The sequence below is a fragment of the Danio aesculapii genome, chromosome 16 (assembly GCF_903798145.1).
Source record: "Danio aesculapii chromosome 16, fDanAes4.1, whole genome shotgun sequence".
Lineage (NCBI taxonomy): Eukaryota > Metazoa > Chordata > Actinopteri > Cypriniformes > Danionidae > Danio > Danio aesculapii.
Window position 1 is genome coordinate 32,500,619 of NC_079450.1, and position 23,326 is coordinate 32,523,944.

Genomic DNA, 23,326 nt, shown 5'->3' on the forward strand with positions numbered 1-23,326 from the left:
AACTTTCACACCATGTACCTCCATTCGTTGATCTAAATCTATGCTTCTTTAGTGCACTGCCGGTTATTTGTTCTTCTCTCGTTGCTTCTGTTGTAGCAGTTAAATGTTGCTTTGCAGTTTTATGGCTTTATTTGTAATTCTTTGTGCTTTTATGCTTTCCTTTGTTCTCAGTTAAAACTGTCATCGCATCACCACACCCCATGCCACATAGCAGAGAGAGAGAGAGAGAGAGAGAGAGAGAGAGAGAGAGAGAGATAGAAAGGGTAGCATAAAGAGAACTATACTCTTCCTGATTCCAATGACTAAGTTATGGTAATGCCTCAAAGGGAAATTATTTTAATTTACCAGCCATTTTGAGCAGACAACAAACACAACCAGCCTGTATTTGCATGCGGTTTTAAAGTCAAGCTTGCACACCTCATGGAACCCACCTCACCTAGTAATTTTGTGTTTATTACACATCTTTTTATTGGCTAACATCAAAGACTAGTCATCAAATAAATGGATTAGACAGACCTCACATTTATTCCTGCTTATTTTATGTCTATTCTTTTTACAATCGTCAGACATCCAATTTTCTCTGACAGTCCAAATTTAGCCTTGTTCTAGCCCATGCATCTACAGTATGTATTGATGTCTATTAGACATCCACTAAATGCAAATAAATACTTGGTGGAAATCATCTAAAATGCTGCTCTTTTTCAGTCTCTTTCAACCCTATTCCACTCTGAAATTGACATCTAGTAAATGACCTTTCGTTACAACATGAATAAATATTAATGTATTAATTTAATAATGTAATAATGTAATAATTAATGTATTATAGACAGCAAGACACGACACACCTATTCATTCTCATCACACTCAGCACAGTAAATGCTAAGAATCTACATTTAAATCTAGACAATTTGTACTATTATATTTACTAGGTGCCTTTTTCCTGTTTGCATCATCTGGATGCTGGTACCAGAGGATTTCTTCCAAGCAAAGGCCACCTGTTCCATGTAAATAAACCTGATGGAGAGGGCTTGTGTGTGTTTAGGAACATGTGGGTGTGTTCGCTCTTACAGTAGACTGCTGTACAGGTGCAGAGGACTGGGACAGCACTATGGGAAAAACAATATATACAGCAGAGACACAAGCGTCCCTGCAGAAAGCTTGCGAGCAGTGCCTTTAGTGAATTCATTTTGTATACTTTATGTTAAACGCTATTATAGCAATGTAATTTTAATCTCCTCGTTTGTTAACATGATGCTGGTGAAATGCAGAGCTTGGGCAAATATATACATTTATATTGTAGACCAATTTTATTGCTATATATTGTTTTTTGTTGCAAGATGGATGATTTTCATATACATATTGCTATAAGTAAAAGTAGTAAAAGAAATGTCAGAGACAATTATCTCATGAACGCTTTTGTAAAGAAGGTCACATTCCACATACACCTTAAACGTGAGAAAAGATTAGTGGGTAAAACAAGTTCAGGCTGGTTCCAGAAATACACACTAAAGCTGTTGTTATGCAACACTGTTATGCAACAACGCTGTTATGTGTTAGCTTTATTTGCAATATGAATATGTATTTTTTATTTATTATTATGGTGGCTTGAGAAAGCCAACATACTGTTATACTACATAAACTTCTTCTTCTTCCGTCTTCTTTTTCTTCTTAGACTATTTTAAGAACACATCTCCTCCTAGACTGTTCATACTACAAACACCAAACGAACTCCAAACCTCCAGACTATACTGTATTAAGTTGCTAAATCTTTTCCAACTAATCCGACTTATGGTTTTCTGAAAACTGACCCAGAAAACTCGGAAAAGTCCCATTGACCTAACATTGGGTCAAATTTTTGACCTCATAACTTTGTGCCAGACTGTCATACAGACTTAAGGTTGGACTCATTTAACTCAGACTACCAATCTGTCAGTTACTGATGACCTTTCAACTTACTAGCCAAACCTTATCAACTGTTGCATAGACTTCCATTGTAAAAAAAAAGCCATTGACTTTACATTGGACATACTAATAACGTACCAAACCATACTAACAATATACTAATCCATACTAAAAATATACTAACGACATACCAATCCATACTAGAAGCATACTAATGGACATATTAACAAACTAATCCTACTAGAAACATACTAGCAATATACCAATCCATACTAGAAACATACCAGCCTGACCTCACGAGAAAACGTAAGTATATTACGTTTTGTCAGTTTAGTGGCAGTTCAGTCATACGAAATTGTACGATTTTAAAAAGGAGGCGTGGCACCTAATCCCACCCCTAAACCCAACCGTCATTGGAGGATGAGCAAATCGTACAAAATCGTACGAATTAGATCGTACGAATTCATACGAATTAGCCACAAAATTAAAAAGTTACGAATTGCCGTGAGATTGTGTTGAACATACTAATCATATTAGCAACATGCTAATTCATACTTTAAGTATACTCTCAACATGCTAATTTATGCTAAATTCATGCTAACAACATGCTAGTTTATACTAGAAACATGCTAGCTACATGTTAATTCATACGAACACCTTAGCAACTGACTAGCAATATCTTAACAACCAGTCAAAACACCATAGCAACGCCTTAGCAACTACTCAGAACACCCTAGCAACCACTTAGAACACCTAGCAAGGCCTTAGAAATCATTCAGAACACCCTAGCAACCATTTAACAACACCTTAGTAACCACTCAGAATACCCTATCAACCGCCTAGCAAGAAACATGCCAATCCATACTAGAAACATGCTAATATATATGTAGTTATCTATCTATGCCAACTGTTTATAAATACTTAAAAACTACTTAAATGATTTAAACTTTACATCTACTTCAGATTTTCACACTAGTCTTTCTCAAGCCACCATGAAGTTTGTCGACGAACTTTACTTTCCTAGTTTTTAATTACAGTCCTATATTTCATCTTGGGTCAATATGTGACATAAAACCGACTGCTCGCTTGTCAGCAATCTTAGTTGGTAATTAAGCACAATCGCCTAAGCAAAATAGGCGAGTTATTTGCCTTTGCATTGGAGTAGAAATGTCAATTTGAATAAGTCAATAAGATACTTCAAACAGACCTGCTTTCATTGCTATCAGCACACCTCTGTTTGATCTGGCCCTTTAGGGAAAAAATACATGATAGGACAGGGTGGGGCGGAGTAACTGAGTTTGTGCTTACATTTGTGGTTTTTAATGGGTATTATTCAAATATAGCCTGACTACACTGTGCATTTGAAAGATTTAGAGTCAGGCTGCACATTCACACAGGACGACAGCAGAGGTGTGTCAGAATCATTAGCGTCAAATAATGCTACAAAGCCGTTCTATCATAAGAACACTTTTGCATGCAGGTTTGCATGCTGCAAGTAGGTCAACTGCACCTGATCATTGTTCAACTTAGAAAGTAGCTTAAAATTTACATTTTACCAAATTTACATTTGTAATAAAATGTTAAGCAGAAATATGTGTTTTTGGCACTTAATCAATAAAAAAGCATGCTTTTAGTGCTTAACAAATTGATTAGAGCACCACCCAATGTAAAATTACTGCCACAGCATGATCAAAATTATTGTTTATGCTCCTGTAACAATTTATTCACCAATGTATGTTAGCTCTTTAATCACAGTAGTATTTATAAAGTGCTTTTCAGATGCCTAATTATTGTTATTTACCTGCAGACCTCAATAGAAAAATAGGTTTAATGCTTAAATGTAACTTTTTGACTTCTGGTAGAATTAATGTGTAAAAAAATAGTTTAATAAGTATAACCACATAAATATTCCATATTCCAAATATATTTATATAGTAAAATGTGCAATAGGCAAAAGGGTGAATATATTTTTCAAAACATTTGACAACTTTCTGACAACTGAAGACACTCCAAACATGCAGTATCTGGGTCTAAAAGGACCTGAACACAAAATACAACTGACACACCTAGTTTTTAGACAAGAAGCATCTCGCTCTCCCTCATGAAACCAGCACTGAAGTAACTGAAAAGGCAATTTATTGAAATTTCGCTAGGCCTGGTTCCAAAATAGAACATATTTCTATTGACCAAAATGTTAAATTTGCCAAGTTAACAGCAGAAAAAAGTTGTTTACAGCCTGATACAAAAAAGATTTTTGTGTACTACTAATATTACACTTCATGACAACATTTTAACTTATCCATTTCATTTATATTACCTCTGCATAATTAAGGGCGTGGCCACTTGAGTGTCGGCTGAAGCTGCGGTCACACTGAGCTTTTCCTCCCATAGACTTCCATTCATACACACGCGAATGCGTCAGACCGGAAACGCAGGGTCATGCGTTAAGTTTTGCAGTTCGCTGCAGTGCAAAGTTCAAGCTTGGTGAACTCTGACCTGCAAAATCGTATCGCTTGACTGCATGAGACCAATCGAGGATCAAAACAGGACCTCTCTTAACAGAAATTCAAAACATGGAGCAATCGCTCGCTTTTTTTATGTCTAATCATCTTGTTTAATCCCGCCCCTTTTCGCAGCACCGCACGACAGAATTTCGCACACACAAACTCTAGTGTGACCGCAGCTTAAGTCTTGCTGCTCACCATCACGTCATTGATTAGTGAACTGATTACTGAACTCTGCACATATATATATATATATATATATATATATATATATATATATATATATATATATATATATAAATATATATATTTTTTTGGTCACTTTACACAGTCATTTGCCTGGATTTCATAAATAGCTCTGCGTAAACTAACCCAGACTATATTTGAAGTATAGCATTTTCTTCCTGTAGAAAAATGTCATAAGCATAATGCTTAGTGGCTTAATGTAATACAACAGTGTTTTTAAAAGACCAAACACAATAAGCCCTTTATTGATATAGTATACAACCAAGCACATGTGGTCAGAATACAAACCAATCACAGGTAATGAAGAGTTAAGCTGTTCTCCCAAAGAAAACCCCATCTAAGCAAAATGCTAGCAAGCATCCCCCCGCCTCTTTGCCCATTTTCAGTTACATATGCAAACAAAATGGCGACGGTTGCCCCTGCCCTCTTGTAGCTTTATCTGTACTCTTCAGAAACCTATGGGTGACGTCACAGACACTACGTTCACATACTTTACAGTCTATGGTTGTAGACCACAATTATTCATTAGTAAGGTGCAGGGCCTTCTTTTGGGGCCAATACAGCAACAATTTGTCTTGGGAATGACAATAGTGATTAGCTCAGTAATAGTGGCTAGGTCACTATGTGATGTTGACGTAGAAAAACCTTTCCTGACTCACTTCTTTAAAACACCTGAAAAGATGCTCAATGATATTTAGATTTGGTGACTGTGTAGGCCATGGGAGATGTTCAACTTCACTTTCATGTTCATCAAACCACTGTCACCAGTATTGCTGTTGTGTATTAGTGCATTATCATCCTGAGATATGGCACCACCTTCAGGATACCATGTTTAAACCATTGGGTGCACATGGTCCTACAGAATGGTTTGGTAGTCCTTGGCAGTGACGCGCCCATATAGCACAACTATTTGGCGTAGGGAATACCATGATATTGCATCCCAAACCATCACTGATACACTCCCATTCTTCCCTCTGGGCATGCAATAGTCTGGGTTGTTCATTCTTTGGGGCTTCTCCACACCGTAACTCTCCCAGATGCGGGAAAGACAGTGAAGAAGGACTCATTAAAGAACAATATATGTTTCATATTGTCCACAGCCCAAGATTTTTACTGCTGGCACGTTGAAACTGACATTTGGGATTGGCAAGAGTAACCAAAGAATTGGTTATAGCAGCCCAGCCATGTATTATGAGCCTGTAGAGTTCCCGATGAACAGGAGGTGGAAACAGGAAAGGTGAAGTGCACATCTAATTCTGCAGTGAGTTGGGCAGCTCTGGTTTTATGTTTTTTTTGTGGATACAATACAGGTTAGCACCTGGACATCCCTTTCAGACACCTTCCTCTTGCGTCCACAGTTACTCCTGTTGGATGTGGTTTGTTCTTCTTGGTGGTATGCTGACATGAACTCTGACATGTCATCCATAATGTTGTGTGCATTGCAATATTTTAGCAAAACTGTGCTAACACTATGCTCTTACTGGTGGAATGTGCAATCAATGAAGACCGACCACCAGGCTGATCAAATTTAGCCTCCGATACTGATTTGGCCAGTGGTTCAGTGGTGTATGTACCTTTTGTTTGGTGGGCCTTATTTTTGTTAAATAAAAAGTACACGTAAGCAATCACAAAAGGGTTTTATTGATCTTTAAAAATTACGATTACAACATTTAATGATGTACAAGTCATCTTAAGTATCACTGTTCATTATAAAAGGACAAACACTTTCCATAACCCTGTCTGTTGAGATACATATCCCACTACTATGTAGTAGTACGACAAAAGACGAAAAAATTATTCTAACCATGTTTCAGCTGTAATTTTGTCTTGGAACATTAAAAAATCTTGCCAATATTAGAGTACAGTATGAGAGGTACTATGTTAACCGCAAAAGAGGTAATTGTCGACAGTGAGAAGAACAAACATGTTCATTTATCCCTGCCTCTCCCTCTGCGCTCATCATTGCCATGCTTCTTCTTATAGTAGCCTCTGGCCAGACCTGCAATACACTGACTGAATTCACGGAAGTTCACTTCTCCATCATGGTTCTTATCCAGTTCCTCCATGACCTCTTTAATATTCTCTGGATCCACTTTATCCTGAGACAGACACAGAGAGAGGAATGTTAATAAAGTTTTTACGTACATACCGCTCATAGCTATATGTATTGCAAGAACAAGGAGGAACAACAGCATCTTCGATATACTAAAGGGCCAATTCACGTAGCACTTTGATAGCCTTTGTTAGGTCTGCGCATATTTTTGCGGTCTGAATGTCGATCTAGTTTGTTGGATTGTTGAATGTTTTAAACGTGACTGAAGACTGATAAATCTGATGACTATTCGCACTGGTCATCGTCGATCAATACAGTGTGTTTTAAAAGTGTGTTAGTAATTTGAAGTTTGAAATGAAGGCAGGCATATTTTCGAGTCTCATGCATGCATGTTATGACTCATTTGGGTAAACCCCTTTTATGCCAAGTTGCCATAATAAGCCTCAACGGCACAACCTTTTATTAGAGAAAATACATTTGTTGCAACATCTCATTGGAGGTGTTGCCTTCCTTCAACCAATGGCCTGCTTTCTCACAACTTTTAATTTTTTCAGTGCATCTTTCAAACTCTCACCTTAAACTCAGGACTTTTTAGTTCGGCTTTAATAAGATCTCTGAGTTCAGCAGTACTGAGCTGGGATTTCTGCTCATCCTTTCCTGCATACTCTTCAAACACCTCTACTATGCTCACAATGGCTTTATCCAGCTTAGACATGTCTAGGAGAAAGAAATCAAAAGAATTTGTGAAGGTCATTAATGACTATCATTATCTTATCATGCACATTATCAGAATACAGAAGGTCTCTAACAAATACAATTCAACAAATATTGGCAACAATAAAATCTACAAAATTAAACTTGTTACGAAAGGTTGTAATTTTAGCTGCATCTTGGAAGTGTTTTTGTCAATCCATTGAAAGTCAGTGGGGTCCAAAACAGTATTGAACCACATTGATTTTCCTTGCATGGTCAAAATAATAGTGCCTTACAAATTTGAAATAACAAATAATAATAATAATAATAATATTAATAATAATAATAATAATAATAATAATAATAATAATGGTGAGTAAATAATAAAATCTCATTAAGACATAGTACATGCAGTAAAACTGAAAAACCTGCATTGTAAAACTCATCTCATGTTTCTAAAATCTATTATACTCCATTTTGTAGCTCTGTATTTCATGATTTTGCACTCAGTGTTCTCTCTTTTAATATTTTTTTGCACTTACCTCAATGTCGGTGTGTTCCCAGAGAAGTTAAGCAGATGTTTTGTTGGAGAAAGCCGTCTTCTGGTTTTAAAGCACAGATTTAATGCTCCACAGCACAAGCTCACACACAGTGGCGGGAATGATTCATACTTGGGCTATGAAAGAACCACAGCACACCCAATCCAGTGACAAACCCGTTAAACAAGACATTCTTATGCAACTTGTTGCACTTTATGAAATCAGAAATGGTAATCGGGTTTCTTTGATTAAAGTTATGCTATTTGATTCTGATAAATGAATATATTTAGGGAACTTCCCTCTCGCACAGAGAATCTGAGTCATATGTTAGAACATGACTGTCTCCCTCACTCTCATTTTTGGGTGTTGCCATCCTGAACGCCATCTTTCCATGATTGTATTTATATAATTTATAACACCACATGCCCATTCTTAAAAAAAATTCAACACTTAAGATTAAGATGAATTTGAAAGAAGCATTGTGCAGCTACGCCAAGGCTGGTGATAACTTTTTCATGGAGATTTAAAATCACAAGTTTCGTATTTGCTGCAAACAGACACACTTATTACTCATAACCTCAAACTATGCAAGAGAGTTGCAAAATAGATGATTTAAAGGAGACAATGTGAAAACTTCAGCCTGCAGCTATACACAGAAATGCAAACACCACCGAAGCTGTCTTCTGCAGACATACAACAATGCATGCTATGGTGCAAAAAAACCACAAATAGACAATGACTGTTTGGTTGTGCAGCAACAGGATTATTCAGTACTTCCCTTAAGCTTTTCCTTTATGAGGTAATTGCAAAGACAGTGACTCATCTGCCACGAGTGTCATCATTTATTCATATTAGTCTAGTTTTGTATCCTGAAAAGTAAACAACCAGATAAACAAAGCACACCCTTTTTGAATGCACATAACCTATTTATCACAGATCTTCCTTTTATAATGATAGGCTTTTTTCTTTAGAACACAATGAAGTTAGTGACACAAAACAAAGTAAATGCTGTCTGTATACGGTATGTAAATCCTGCCAAAGTCATACCCTGTAAACTCTGACATTGACAAACCTAGGCCTATTATCAAAATGGGTGTGTACTTTTAAGTGTTCTTTATTTAATTTTCTTTTGTTTGGTTCAAGTTTTTCTACATTGTAAAGTTAGACCTCCGGTGTACTGCCTTTGCAGTGCACAAACACACACACACACCTAGACAAATATGCAAAGAAAAAGCATGATGTAGGTGTTATTATAGGTGTGGGCCTATATGTGCCATTGTATGATGCTCCACCATGAGGAAACATACTCTTATAGTCTGTACTCCTTTTTTGGAACCTTTTCATTATATAACTGCGTCTTTATAGTACAAAAAGGTTAATCGGATTAGTAACACTTTCTTCACATTAAGATTTTTTTTTTTATGCTCTTTGTGGAACCCAGTATTATTTGGTGGTATAGCTGCAAAAACCTATGTAGCCTATATACAATAAAATATTTATAGAAGCTCTCACTGAAGTGGTATCCCAAAATACAAAGGCTAAAATGTACTAATACTAATATTTCAGTAATTTAAACATGGAAACAAACAATTAAATGAATTTTAACAAGACCATGCTGGTAGACCAGCATAATGAGATCTTGCTGGTTGACCAGCATCACCAGCAAGACCATACTGGTAGACAAGTTGTCTTGCTGGTGCAAACATAGACCAGCATCACCAGCAATACCAAACTGGTTTACAAGCATCACCAGCAATACCAAGCTGATCTACCAGCATGACCAGCAAGCCGAAGCTAGTCTACCTGCATGCCCAGCATAGGAATCATGCTGGTCTATGCTGTTTTTTCAGCAGGGTGGTTCTTTGGTGGTATAGCTGCAAAAAACTATGTAGCCTATATACAATTAAATATTTATAAAAGCTCTCACTGAAGTGGTATTCCAAAATACAAAGGCTAAAGTGTACTAATACACTTCAGATTCTTAGAAGAATACGCACCATTTAGGACTAAACAAGGTACAGAGAACTAACTAATCTAACTGTTTATGTTAGCATGTCAGTTTTGAAGCTAAGTCCGCATTGACATTAAGCAAAAAAATATGTATAAATTTACCCACCAGACATGTTTGATCTCTATTGTGGGACAGAAATGGGTTAATTGTCTGCCTGAAAAAAAAAAAAAAGAAAAAAGAAATGGCGACGAGAAAACGAGTGGACGTGCTCCTGATGATTGTGTGGAATTCTGCTGACATCTAGTGATCATCGATAACAATAACATAAGACATATTTTCACATTACTTTCCTTAAAAAGTAACTAAGTAACACATTGTTAGCTTAAAAAAAGTAACTCAAGTGTTTAATATTCTACTTTTAAAAGTAACTTTACACACTGGTCATATGACAGACATCAGAATTTGCTTCTACGATGAGTAAAGTGTGCTTCATTACAAGATATATACTGTTGATGCATTACATTTGCTCTGCGTCGTGGCAGCATTAAGCTATTATTTTTGAGATATTAACCCCATCATTATTTATTAGCCTACCTGAACATGGTATCAATATAGCCTACAGATTATAATTTTATTGTGAAGATATATAGCTATATGGCCTATTGTGAGAAGTATCTTCAGACTAATAAAGGGGAAGAGGGAGAAAAAAACATGGTAGCACTTACTCCCATGAGCTCATGAAGTGGCTGACAGACACACCCAGGAGTCCTTCTCAATTGCCAGGCAACTCGACTGTTTACACCGATTTCAAACACACACCCACAGATTGTCTGTGCTTCCTGAGGGGGAGGTGTTTTGCGCATTTCAAAATCACAGACATGCGTCGTCTAATTTATTTAAATCTACACTAAAAATTCAGGTTGCCTTGGACATAACATTAAAGAAAAAATGATCTTTACAACTGATTCAACTGCTGATATTGATACAATATTGATTATGCCTGTACAGCTTAAATTTAAATCTATGTTTACAGAATGTTTTATAAACAATGGATTTACATCAAAATCCAAAACTTATTATGTCAAAAATGTTATTCTTCCTCATTAGTGTGTAAGTAGACTCGTAGACACAATGTGTCATTGCTGCAGCGATGTTTATCTCTGTGTTTTATTAAAGGAAGCATGAAGTGGTAAGGTAGGTAACCTGACTCCTCTGCGAACATAAAGACACTGTGGAAGATTCTATACCAATGAAGTCAGAATACCAGAAAGTCAGGTAGCCTACCTGTGTTCTCACAATTTGTGCTACCCTCTTAGATCACACTACACCTCTAATAACAAAAATATGCAAGTATGCAAGATGTCGCACGTCTCTATAAAGAAAGATGCTACCCATCAAATTGTGCAACCAGCTGTTATTTTGATGTGAAGCAAGGTCATATAGGCTGTAATATGACCCTAATTCTAACCCCAACCTTAAAACCATTCAAATGTAGCATAAAAGGATGGGTAGCGTGAATCATTACAACATCTGCACTTTGAAAATTAAGAAAAATAATTAGGCAGATGACTTGCTGCCTCACTCTGGAGGCAGTGTTTGTGCACAAAGGCAGCTCATAAAACAGATTTCAGACAGAGACTTCTATGCCACCTTCAAATTCGATCAAAGAAATGTGCCCAGACAGGATGTAAGAAAGAATTTGGATTAGGCTGTGCCTTGCTTTTCTGTCTTAGAATGCTGCCTTCATAGGCGGCATTTTAGAGCTTACAGATGCAGCCAAAGTGTCAAGAGCATGTTAAACTCTCCAAAGACAATGGTTTTAGCTAATCTAATTTAATTTGAGAGTAAAACAGCAATCTTCTTTTTTGGGTAACCAAAATTGTAAAATTTTGTGTTGTTTTGTCTGACTTAGTTTCAGCACTTTTTGAGAATAGGTAATATATTCTACTATTAAACCATCAGAACATAGAAATATATCACAGAAAAATACTCACAAATATGCATTTGATGCCTGGTAATTTTTACGACGTGGCAAAGGTTAATGAATTGAATTCTAATTTCAATCAGCCTAATTTATCTAGTTTATTACATTTTATGTACACTACTGTAAGGTAAAAAGATAATTTCATCAATTAAAAAAAGAATTTTTTTCAGAAGTAATTAAAGCCAACTGGTGAAATAGATTTCATTTCGTAAAACAGATTTCAGACAGACTTCTATGCCACCTTCATATTCGATTAAAGAAGTATGTCCAGACAGGATGTAAGAAAGAGTTTAGATTAGGATGTGCCTTGATGCCTTTCTGTCCTGGAATGTTTTGTATAATCACAAAAAAAGCTAAATATTGGAATGTGTGTGTGTGTATATATATATATATATATATATATATATATATATATATATATATATATATATATATGTATGTATATACACATATATAATATATATATAATATATATATATATATATATATATATATATATATATATATATATATATATATATATATATATATATATATATCACAATATCATGCAGCCCTGTTACTAATGATTTAAAATAATGGCAAAAATGTGAATGAGAGATCAAATGTAACCTCATTTGTAGAGTAATCTGAAGATAAATCATTAAATAAAGTGCTCTGAAGCTTAGTTCTAGGACATTCCATGTTCAGATTACAAAGCACCAATAATAATCTCAAACTCCTCCAATTCCAATGCGCCTCAGTGCCCTCGAGTGAATCCTAAAAGACATTTTGCATTCTCATTCTTACAATGTGATTTCACAGAGAACTGTGGAATTCAGACCTGAACAGTACAGTACAAAGAGGAAAAGCAGGACAAAAAACAATATGGAATAAAAAAAAAAAACACAGAATATTTATTTCCATGGTTGTGCTATAATACCTCTGATGATATCTTTTGTGTCTAAATAATACTTCAAACAAAAAAACTGACAATAAAACTTAACATGACTTGACAAAAATGACAAAACATCCTCATTTGCAAACATGCATTGTAACTGCAGTTGCAACTTTAAATCGGGTCATGCGGATGAAAGTGTTTATTGAACTATTAACAAAATGACAAAACAGAAAAACTGTTTTCCCCTCATGTTTGGACTTTTATTACTTCTTGGCTCCTGCTTTCATCTGTTTCTGGTAGAGCTGTTCGCAGGCAATGGACAGGCCCACCACAAGAGACACAAACTCCTCAAAATTCACCTCTCCATCCCCATTGGCATCCAGATCCTTCATAATCTTGTCCACAGCAGCAGGGTCCTTCTGACTCTACAGTGGGAGAGGCAGGAGATGCACAAATGTACAAATTAGTGTGTTTGTGGTGATGGAATGTAATGAATATGTTGGGTTCCTCAAAGAATGTTTTATAAATAATAATAAAAATTAAAAAAAAAACTTTATTTCCCTTCTACGAAGAAGCTTTGGTGAAATGTAAATGTTCTTTGGATGCATAGGGATTTTGATCAAATCCAGGCACTTCATTAAAGGCCCCAGTCACCACAAGGGACCAGTCTTTAGAGATGCCCCGCCCTGAGTGTAGGAATGACAGATGAAATGGCGTACCTTCAGAAAGCTAGCCAGCTCTTTCTCCATCAGCTGTTTGAGCTCTTTTCGACTCAGGGTTGATGCGTTACCCTCTGCGCCTGAATAACGGTGAAACACCGTGATCAGGGTCTCCATTGCTCTCTCCAGATCAGATGGCATTGTGGATGTCTACATTAAAGGATAATACTGTTAGTTTATGAGTGTCTCATCTCTTAATCAAACATACTATTGCGCAAACAGCCCATTGTTCAGATACAGAAGTGGATTTTTCCATTTGGAAGCAAGCCAGAGTGTGAGTAATGCAGAACATAGGCTAGGCTACCAAGTTCATGCAGTAAAAGGAAAATCAAGCAATTATTGTTAGTATAAACTGGAGCCCTTGTTTAAACAGATTATAAAGTGCATATGAAACTTTTTAACCACTTTACATTAAGTTACGCAACTGACGCTGATGACGTTCACAAATCTGAGCATCCACGCACGTCAGGCTACTCATCGTTTAAACAGCGTCTTCGTACTTTAAAGTTATTTGCTCACATTTAAGGAGTGACAGCTTACAAATACTAAGGCTAAAACTTTAAAGTCTCTGAGTCGATAACTAAGTGAAATAAAGTTTTGTCATGCTCTTGTTTAACTGTCAAGGCCTTTGTGAAGAGTAAAGGTTAGTGTACTTACGCTGATAAAGGCAGAGCGTCACCTGAAGATAAAGGAATGATGTGAATGTCCTGCGCGGGAGTTGGCCGAGCTGAGGCGGCATTTATACCGCGGCTCCGCCCGCTTTGAGGCGCGGTGAGTCTGTGGGAAGGACTGGGACGTTTTAACTGTTTAGGACTGAAGACCACACAATTCTTTGACTGGAATTTACCATTCAAACGAGACTAATATCCACCCTATTCTAGATATAGGATTTGCTCATTATACAGCAATATCCTTTTTTCTGTACCCTTAACAGAAATGTATCATTTATAATTTATACTTTATAATTAAAAATAAAACAGAATGTTATTTGACTTATAACACAACAATAACAAAAGCACCACAAATTGCTTGCACCTACAACCATGGGGTACAGAAGGTGTTTTATTTTGAGGTCTAAAAAAAGTTTTTTTATACAATAATGTATTCATAACAATCAAGTATATGATGAAATAAAAAAGTCAAATAAATATTATAAATTATATAATGACAGTTGTCACCTGGAGTTGTATCATAGGCCTTCCATTTAACAACAACCTTTTCTTTTTTAAAAAGCAAAAATTACCTACTCCTTTGACATAACTTGGCTTTCTTCTTTATATTTCCTGAGGATAATGTTTTTTTTTTTAATTTAGGTTGCCTTTTTAAAATCTGGCGGGGGCAACAGATGAAAATGAGCCATTGTGGCTAACTCTGGCTAATATACAGTTTTACTGTTGATTAATGAGCATTGTCCCTGGTAAATAAACACATTTCTAATTTCTAATCTGAAGAAAGGCCCATTGCAACTCCACTGTCATTTTTTCAGTTATCAGAAGTTTGTAATATCTCTTGATATCTTATGAAGCTTTAAGTGGTGTCACTGGTGTGACCTCCTTTCTTTTTAGGGAATTGTAAAATAAATACATATAAATGGATTAATCTACTTAATGTAGTGAGTTCTTCAACCAAGTTTACAACCTCACAGAGGAAAATGTGTAAAGTGCATTTTATGTGAATATTGTCACTGATGTGATGTTACTGCAACTTGTGTTACATTTGGTTATTCATCATGTCCCTGGTGTTTCTGTCACACTAACATTATATCAGGATAGTTTATAATTAAAAAGACATTTTAATATGTAAAGGATTGCATCATTATATGGCGTTAACTTGTTAGCTGGAGTTCAGGAGCAGGACCACGCCTGTCTTTGCCATCCCATTCAATCACTCCCTGAACGTGTTCAACGCAGATCAACCCTCAAGCACTGTTCATCCAGTTCTCTCAAACCCACCCTCCCTCTATTTAATTTGATTTCACATTAAGAATCCTTATAACCCTCTCTCCCCACCTACGTTGAATGTAATCCTAATCCCAAAACACAGAGACAGTACCCCCACTATGAGTCTGTGGGCATCATCGAAGGATATCCAATCAACCGACCAACTCTTTTCATTATTCTCTTACTCCATTTCCCCTATATTACACTGTCCCCTTACCATCCCTCCTCCTTTATCCCTTTTCGTCCCTACATTCATACAACAATGAATATTGCTCGTAAATGTGGCGTGGTGAATTGTTGGGTGAATTATGACTTGATGGTGAATTGTTGAATTATAAATGTTTTTCAGAGATTTTCATTGTTATAGCAAATTTATGGTTGTAGAAATTAACTAGCATCATCATCACACTTTTTAAAAAACTCTATTTTTTTGCATTATCATCATTTTTTTCTGTAATTCTGAGTGCATGTGCTAAAAAAAAAATCAAGAAATATTATTTTATAATGTTAATATTTCCAAAAAGTAGGTAACACCAGTGACAAATAATGGTACATGATCTTTAAATAAATGTACAAAAACATTAAATTGCCATTTATGTCCTTTCACAATGTCAAAAGTTAATGGATTAATGTGGTCTGAGTTTAAATGTAAAGAAAACAAATAGATTTTTAGACTTTTTTTCCATTACAAAAGTGGACACAAACTAAATTATGATCAAAATATTTTGATTTTTAGCCTTCATATCCCACAATATATTTTAGTTTTAGGGATAAGAAAATACTTTTTCAATCTTACAATAGAATGAAGACTGAGATCAAATATTCATTTAAATAAATAAAAAAAAAATATATATATATATAGGCTGTATTAGATGAATTACATTCTAACAAAGAAGTTCCTCAATTTTAACATTTTAGACAAATAAAGATTTTCTTCTCATGCTGCGTTCATGTAATGGAGTTAACTTGCTAACAAAGCTTCAGCAGCAGGACCATGCTTTACTTTGCAATCACGTAGGTGATTGATTAAGTGCAATCACCTTCTCCCTAAAACATATTTAAGGCAGACCAGCCCTCTAGCACTGTTCTTCTTGTTCTCTCGAAACCACCCTTCACTCCCTCTATTTTCTTGCTTCCCATTAACAATCCTAACAATCTTCTCTTGAGTGGTCCAATCACTCTACCAAAATATTACAGAGGCGGTACCCCCACTCGGAGTCTCTGGCGTCATCGTAGGACACCTGATCAACCTATCTATCTGTTCACAGTTTATTCTCTTACTTCTCTTCCGCTTCATCCCACTGTCCCCTTACCACCCTTTTCATCCCTACAATAAAGTCTAGCTCAAAGTGTGGTGTGGTCCATGCTGGTGAATTTACCAATTATTAGCCAATAAAATTAAAATGCTTTAAATATATTTTAAAATGAAAAAATGGCTAAATAAGTCACATTTGTGAAAATAGTGCTCTTTATGTGCTTAATTAGTTGAATACAGACAGGTAAAATACCGCCTACAAATAATGCTGAATTAAATAATAAATATATATATATACTTGCAGAACATATTAATGAAACAAAAGGGCATTGATCTGAAATAAAACATAACATCATTTTATGGGTAGATTTTTTTAAACAATTAAAGGGCACCTATTATACCCCTTTTTCAATATTTAAGATACGTCTTTTGTGTCTCCAGAATGTGTCTAAAGTTTCCGTTCAAAACACCCATCGGATTATTTATTAAACCTTTTAGAACACTGGATTTTCTGCTCTAACGACAATGTAGCTGTTTTTATTGCCTGTGCCATTAGTGCTAGTTCTCCCCACCCACCAATCCCACGTGCCTTTCAGAGTGTGCCTCAATCTCTGGCAGCATCAGATAAACAACACAGTGACAGACATGAAGGAAGCAGATCTTATGTAACGTTTGTAAGAAATTCTGCAGTAACAACTGATTATTTGATGTATTTGTTGTGGAGTTAATTCAAGTCTTTCTGCAACATGTCACACACAATGTCATTATAAAATTCACGCTTGCGCGCACACACACACACACACACACACAGTGTGCACGCTTAACTGCAAATGTGACAGGATATACATTAATATCCACTGCTGTATGGATATCCGTTATGTTAATGTACAAAATTGATTTGATAAAGTATAAATCTGATTTAACGTCCACAAACCGAGATTAAAGCATCTTCTTTTATAATTGTACTGACATGCGGCTGTGGTGATAAAGACGGCAAAATTGTTGAAATTCATATCAAACTTGTGTTAAACTTGCAAAACTCATTCTTGATCACATTTGATGATCACAGAAAGCTGAACAGATCTTTTAATCCCAGTTTCTTTGCGCATGTCCTTGTGGATATGATTATACACGTTACTACAGAGACATGTTAATACGTGACTGTCAATCAAGTCTGTGGGTGGGAAAACCGCATTCCTACATCCCCTTGCAGTTGGCCTCAAAATGGAGGGATTTGAATCCAATTTTAACATCAGGAAATTAAAAAAAAAACTTATTGTCTTTACATCCCCCCAATATGACAGTGGACACACTATACATACATACAGTTCTGTCCAATCATCATCATCATCATCATCATCATCATTTACTTTTCATTTTCTTACATCATTTCCTGTCAATATATCTTCATTTACTTGCACCCTTCACCATTCAAACCAAAAGAAGACAGTTTGAAGAAAACGTAAACCTGAAAATATTGACTTGCATAGTATTTATGGAAGTCAATGGTTACAGGTTTCAACTTTCTTCAAAATATCTACTTTTGAACTCTCTCCTTTAAGTACTCTTTAAATACACATTTTCATGTACATTTTTTAACTTTTCCACTACTGAATTTGGCAGTCAAATTTAGTATTACTTTCATTTATAGGTTACTTTTCACTTGTCAGTGCAGTCCTATATATTTTTGTCAAACAAATATTATGTTTATAGTATGTTTTTTTACAAGGAAGAACAGACTTCTTTCATTCCGTTTCACTATTTCCTAAGCCAGTGACTCAAACCTTTCACAATATTTCTCGTCTGACAACACAGTATATCTTACACTCCTTCCTGGACGGATGTCAGTAAAAAGTACTTGGCAAGGCATTATTTATAAGGGATGGGCTGCTGTTTTATTTTCTCCAGTCTGCACAGTAGGTATGAAGGGACATGTCTCAACCCAGCAGGCCAAAAAAATGCCTTTACCTGTTTAGTCCATTTAAAAAAGGAAATCACAGCATCACAAATAACAGGCCAGATTTGTGATTAACAGTTTGATTTGTGAAGTAACTGACGCTGGTAAGTCACTTGATAATGACCACATAGTAAATCAAACTCAATTCCTGGAGGGCCGCAGCTCTGCACAGTTTTGCTTCAACCCTAGTCAAACACAGCTGATCCTACTAATGAAGGTGTTCAAGACTACTAGGGACTATTAAGCAAGTGTGAGTTGGAGGTGGTTGGAGATAAACTGTGCAGAGCTGCAGTTTGAGATCACTGTAGTAAATGTAATATATGTCCAAATTGTATTCACATTACACACTAATAAAGAGGGTGTACATTTAATTGTAGCAGTCATTAACAGTAGCATTTGCTAGCATAACAAAACGGTATATATAGAGAAACAATTGTGCTAATTAGCTAAATATCTTTTGTAGATATAATAAAAAACATTTGACCACAGCAAAAGTAAATCTCTTTTAGTGTGTGTGTGTTTGTTTAAAACACACAGTTTTGACTGTTTGTTAATGCTTTGCTAACTAGCAGAAGAAACTAGCTAGTTTTAAATTCCTGTTTGTGCAAATGGTAAAGGTTGTACCACTGCTTTAATGTGCCCTGCAATTATTATATCCATGTTAGTATATGACATTTTTTTTTGTGAAACAGTTTCTTCATCTATTTGGCCATGTTGTGTTAACTGCACTCACAGAAATAAAGGTACAACACCTGTCACTGTGGTGGTACCTTTGCTAAAAGTACACTTTTGTACTTAAAAGACCCACATGTGTATCTCAATAGCACATATTAATACCTAAAAAGTACAAATGTGTACCTCATAATACCTTAAAAGTACTAAATGTACCCTAAAGGTGTACAAAATTGTAATTTAAGGTACCAACGTGTACCTTTAGAAAAGGTCCCATCCCAGTGACAGGTTTTGTACCCTTATTTCTGAGAGTGTGTATTGTTGAGCTGTGTGTTGACAATGTTTTGATTATTTAACTCCAAAATGAGTGATAATTTAATTTTATTAGCATAAGATTTCAGTTTGTCTTGTATTTTTAATTAACATTGAGATCTGCGGTGGGCGACATGGTGGCTCAGTGGTTAGCACTGTCGCCTCACAGCAAGAAGGTTGCTGTTTCTAGTCCTGGTTGGCATTTCTGAGTTTGCATGGTCTCCCCATGTTGGTGTGGGTTTCTTCCAGGTGCTCAAGTTTCCCCTACAGTCCAAAGGCATGCTATAAGTGAATTGAATTAACTAAATTTGTGTTTGGGTGTTTCCCATTCCTGGGTTGCAGCTGGAAGGGCATCCGCTGCGTAAAATGCCGGAATAGTTGGCAGTTCATTCCACTGTGGCAACCCTTGATATATAAGGGACTAAGCCGAAGGAAAATGAATAAGATCAGCAGTTATATGGTCATCTTTGGGGCAATTTATCAAACTTCACTTCCATTCTTTCGAGGTAAATAATAAAAATAGAAAACATGGACTGTAATTATGAAACAAAACCACATATTTGCATAATTGTGAGATTGATTCTAGATATACAGTAGCCAAACCTAGAAAGTTAAAAGCGATTTCATCTTAGCTCTCCACATATTTAAAATCAGCACCTACTTGCAAGAGTGTGTTTAATTCCAAAGAGAGCCGTACTATCATCCTTAAACTGACCACACTCTGGCCCTAATGAATCAGTGTTTCCATGCCAAGTCATTGGGCAGTTATACACTGTCACTTTGGAAACAAAACAGAATCTCTACCAGTAGTATGTGGGAAGGAAAAAGAGGAAGGGAGAGAGAACATGGCCATGGGTGATGACACATGCTGTTTTTACCGGCCGTGATTGTGTTCTCATGGTAACCCTGCGAGTACAGCGCTGGAAGTTTGCAATACTGCAATTCTCTCAACATTCCTTACAAGTTAGGACAAGCATGTTGGAAACCAGTAACATCTAATATATTAGGGGGGGGGGGGATACTATGTAAACAGTCTCCCAACATTCTTCAAAACATCTTTTTTAAATTATATTTTTTTGTGTGTAAAAAAGCAAAAAGACATTAAAATGGGTTTGGAACATGATGGTGCGTAAATCATGAGAAAGGTTGCATTTTTGGGTGATTGCAGAAATAGATTTGTCGAGTTTTGTCTTTCTGAAAAGACAAGTTCAACAGAGTCTGGGAGAACTATTTCACTAGAATATTTCACAGCAGTTTCTCAACTATCTGGTTTCAATTGAAGCGCATGTAAAAATATGTTGGCATCAACCTTGATAGAAGCTCATACTTTTAATTCCACGCTAATGCGATCCTTATCTGTGGTCTGACCTGTAAGTATAGGTTCAATAAAACACACAGTTGACGATGAATGAGATTTTGAGTGTGAGCAGGGCTGAGTCAGCTGACAGTCCCAGAATGCACTGTGAGGCCTCAGGCAGTTAGCAAACACAACACAGATCATCATACAAGAGACTGAAGAACACAGAAATATGACAACAATTTGCAAGTTAGATGCATTTCTGGTTAAAGATAAAAGGTCTATAGTCCTCTAACACTTTCAGTCTTTCAAAAAACAAAGAGTTGACTAAACATCAGATGCACTTGGCACAAATAAATATAATAATAATTTTTAAATCATCATCTGACTGACTGGTACAGAAAGACTTATCAGTTTTTTTTTTATGTGATAACATCATTCATTCTTCAAAAGATGCCCTATAGTGTAGTTAATAGTACACTTAATGACTTAAGTATGTAATTAAGCATTAATTAAGTGTACTTAATTACATAAACTTATAATATTTCATGACTTCAATACCCGTTTTATGGAGTTTCTATTCTATTGCAAGTGAAAAGATTCACCAGCTGAAATAAGTGGTATGTTATCAGTGGTGTAAAGTAACAAATTACAAATCCTCAAATGACTGTAATTGAGTAGTTTTTCTTAGGAATTGTAATTTACTGAGTAGTTTTAAAAATGTGTACTTTTACTTTCCCTTGAGTACATTTTTTGTGCAGTGTTGCTACTTTTACTCCACTACTTTATTTTTTCTTGTCTATGGGGATTGCATCATAATGAACTACCTCAAGACATGTGCAATTTATAAACGTAGCAAACTGTTTTAAAGCATTAAAAGTGTCCAAGAAGATGTCCAAAATCTTTACCCTCATACCCAAAAACTGTTTAGATGCATGTCACTGATGAGAAGATGACATATGTTAACTGTATGATGACTGAAATATCCTCAACCAGCAGGCATAAGATGTCAACATCAGGCTGATTGACGTTGTACCCCAACATTGCGGGGACGTTGCATTTTGTTTGAAAATTAAAATCGGGTTGACGTTCAGAACTTAACGTCAGGCTGACATCAATGTCCAGCGTCAAACCTATCAACCAAATTCAATGTCCAATGATGTTACAGCTTGGCGTTGTTGTGGACGTTACCAATAGGTCTATCAGATGTTGGATTTTAGTTGCCATACCTGACGAATAAATGTCAGTGTTTGACGTCAACATAACGTTGGTTTAAGATGTTGGCTCGACATTGGATTTTGGTCACTTTCCAACACAAACTAAAATCAACGTCATTTGACATTGTTATTGAACATCAAAATAACATTGTCCTTAGACGCTGGGTAGACCTGACATTACAACCTAAATGTAATCTAACATTAACGTCTTATGATGTCGTGTGCCTGCTGGGCAATAAATAAATGCACTACAGAATGTTACGTTTACACACATCCACAAATTACATGTAAAGGCATCAGCTTTTACAGCGTAATACTCACTACTCTTATTTTTTGAAAAGTCTTTTTACAAGTAATGGCAAGTAATGGTACTCTTTCCACCACTGTGTTATTTAACAACAGTATTAACACACTTTACACAGCATGTTGTCAGTTCTGTAAAAATTTATTATGGTTCAATGATGTCTTGGCTAAAACAAGGTTAATAAGTTACAATAGTCCAAAAGAAAAGCTAGTCGGCTAATAGACATGAACGAATGTCTACACATGTGATTTACTCATGTCTATTTTAGAAGTCTATAGATTTTCTCTCAGAGCCCAAATTAAAGCCTTGTTTTAGCCAAGATATCTTCATTTGGGACATCTATTAGACCTGGGCGATTTGGCCTAAAATTAAACTCTTGATTAACTGAACATTTTAACTCGAGGACGAACTATTATTTTATTTATTAAATTTTTTTGCACTCATAGTTCACTGACAAGTTTTGTACAGTATATATGCTCACATATTACAAGTGATTTCTGAATGAAGGGTGTACTACTTGATTTTAAAATAACTAATGGAAGCACACACTATCTACTCTCTGTGATTGTTACTTCAACGTTGAACAACTGAAATTAAAACACACTTACCTGAAACCAACATTCATTTTTTCTTATAAAAATTGAAAAATAAATAACGCACTTTTGGAAACAAAATGAATTATTTTCAATGTTTTTCATATTTAAAAGCAGAAAATTAACAGTATCTCTTCTAAATAAAACAACTGTTGTTAATAATATTCTAAACAGTGCCTTTCTTGAATCTTCTTTAAATACATATTTTAACGTAAATAATAATTTTATTGTAATGGAAAACATGCCGTCTCAAGGCATCTCTGGTGCAGCTTCCAATCATCTTTAATGTAGTGTGACGTGTCTTCCAT

At 35.7% G+C, this 23,326-nt stretch overlaps 2 protein-coding genes across 2 annotated transcripts; both read right to left on the reverse strand.

Moving 5' to 3' along the window:
* Positions 1-6,274: 6,274 nt before the first annotated feature.
* On the reverse strand, positions 6,275-8,207 carry s100w (S100 calcium binding protein W). The gene is made up of 3 exons (XM_056476166.1): positions 7,941-8,207; positions 7,280-7,422; positions 6,275-6,751 (listed from the first exon to the last, which is right to left on the reverse strand). Exons 2-3 carry the CDS (start codon positions 7,418-7,420, stop codon positions 6,581-6,583), a joined length of 312 nt encoding a protein of 103 aa, XP_056332141.1. The 5' UTR covers positions 7,421-7,422; positions 7,941-8,207; the 3' UTR covers positions 6,275-6,580.
* A 4,540-nt stretch (positions 8,208-12,747) lies between these two features.
* Positions 12,748-14,237, reverse strand: s100a10b (S100 calcium binding protein A10b). Its single transcript, XM_056475659.1, has 3 exons — positions 14,129-14,237; positions 13,472-13,621; positions 12,748-13,177 (listed from the first exon to the last, which is right to left on the reverse strand). The coding sequence occupies exons 2-3, from the start codon at positions 13,610-13,612 to the stop codon at positions 13,016-13,018; spliced, it is 303 nt and encodes a 100-aa protein (XP_056331634.1). The 5' UTR covers positions 13,613-13,621; positions 14,129-14,237; the 3' UTR covers positions 12,748-13,015.
* Between the last annotated feature and the right edge of the window lie 9,089 nt (positions 14,238-23,326).

Excerpts from the sequence above, each read along its gene's own strand:
- s100w (XM_056476166.1), bottom strand. The coding sequence starts at position 7,420 with ATGTCTAAGCTGGATAAAGCCATTGTGAGCATAGTAGAGGTGTTTGAA. Across the intron at positions 6,752-7,279 it reads TAAAAAGTCCTGAGTTTAAG|GATAAAGTGGATCCAGAGAA; the intron begins GTGAGAGTTTGA and ends TGTCTGTCTCAG.
- s100a10b (XM_056475659.1), bottom strand. The coding sequence starts at position 13,612 with ATGCCATCTGATCTGGAGAGAGCAATGGAGACCCTGATCACGGTGTTT. Across the intron at positions 13,178-13,471 it reads AGCTGGCTAGCTTTCTGAAG|AGTCAGAAGGACCCTGCTGC; the intron begins GTACGCCATTTC and ends CTCCCACTGTAG.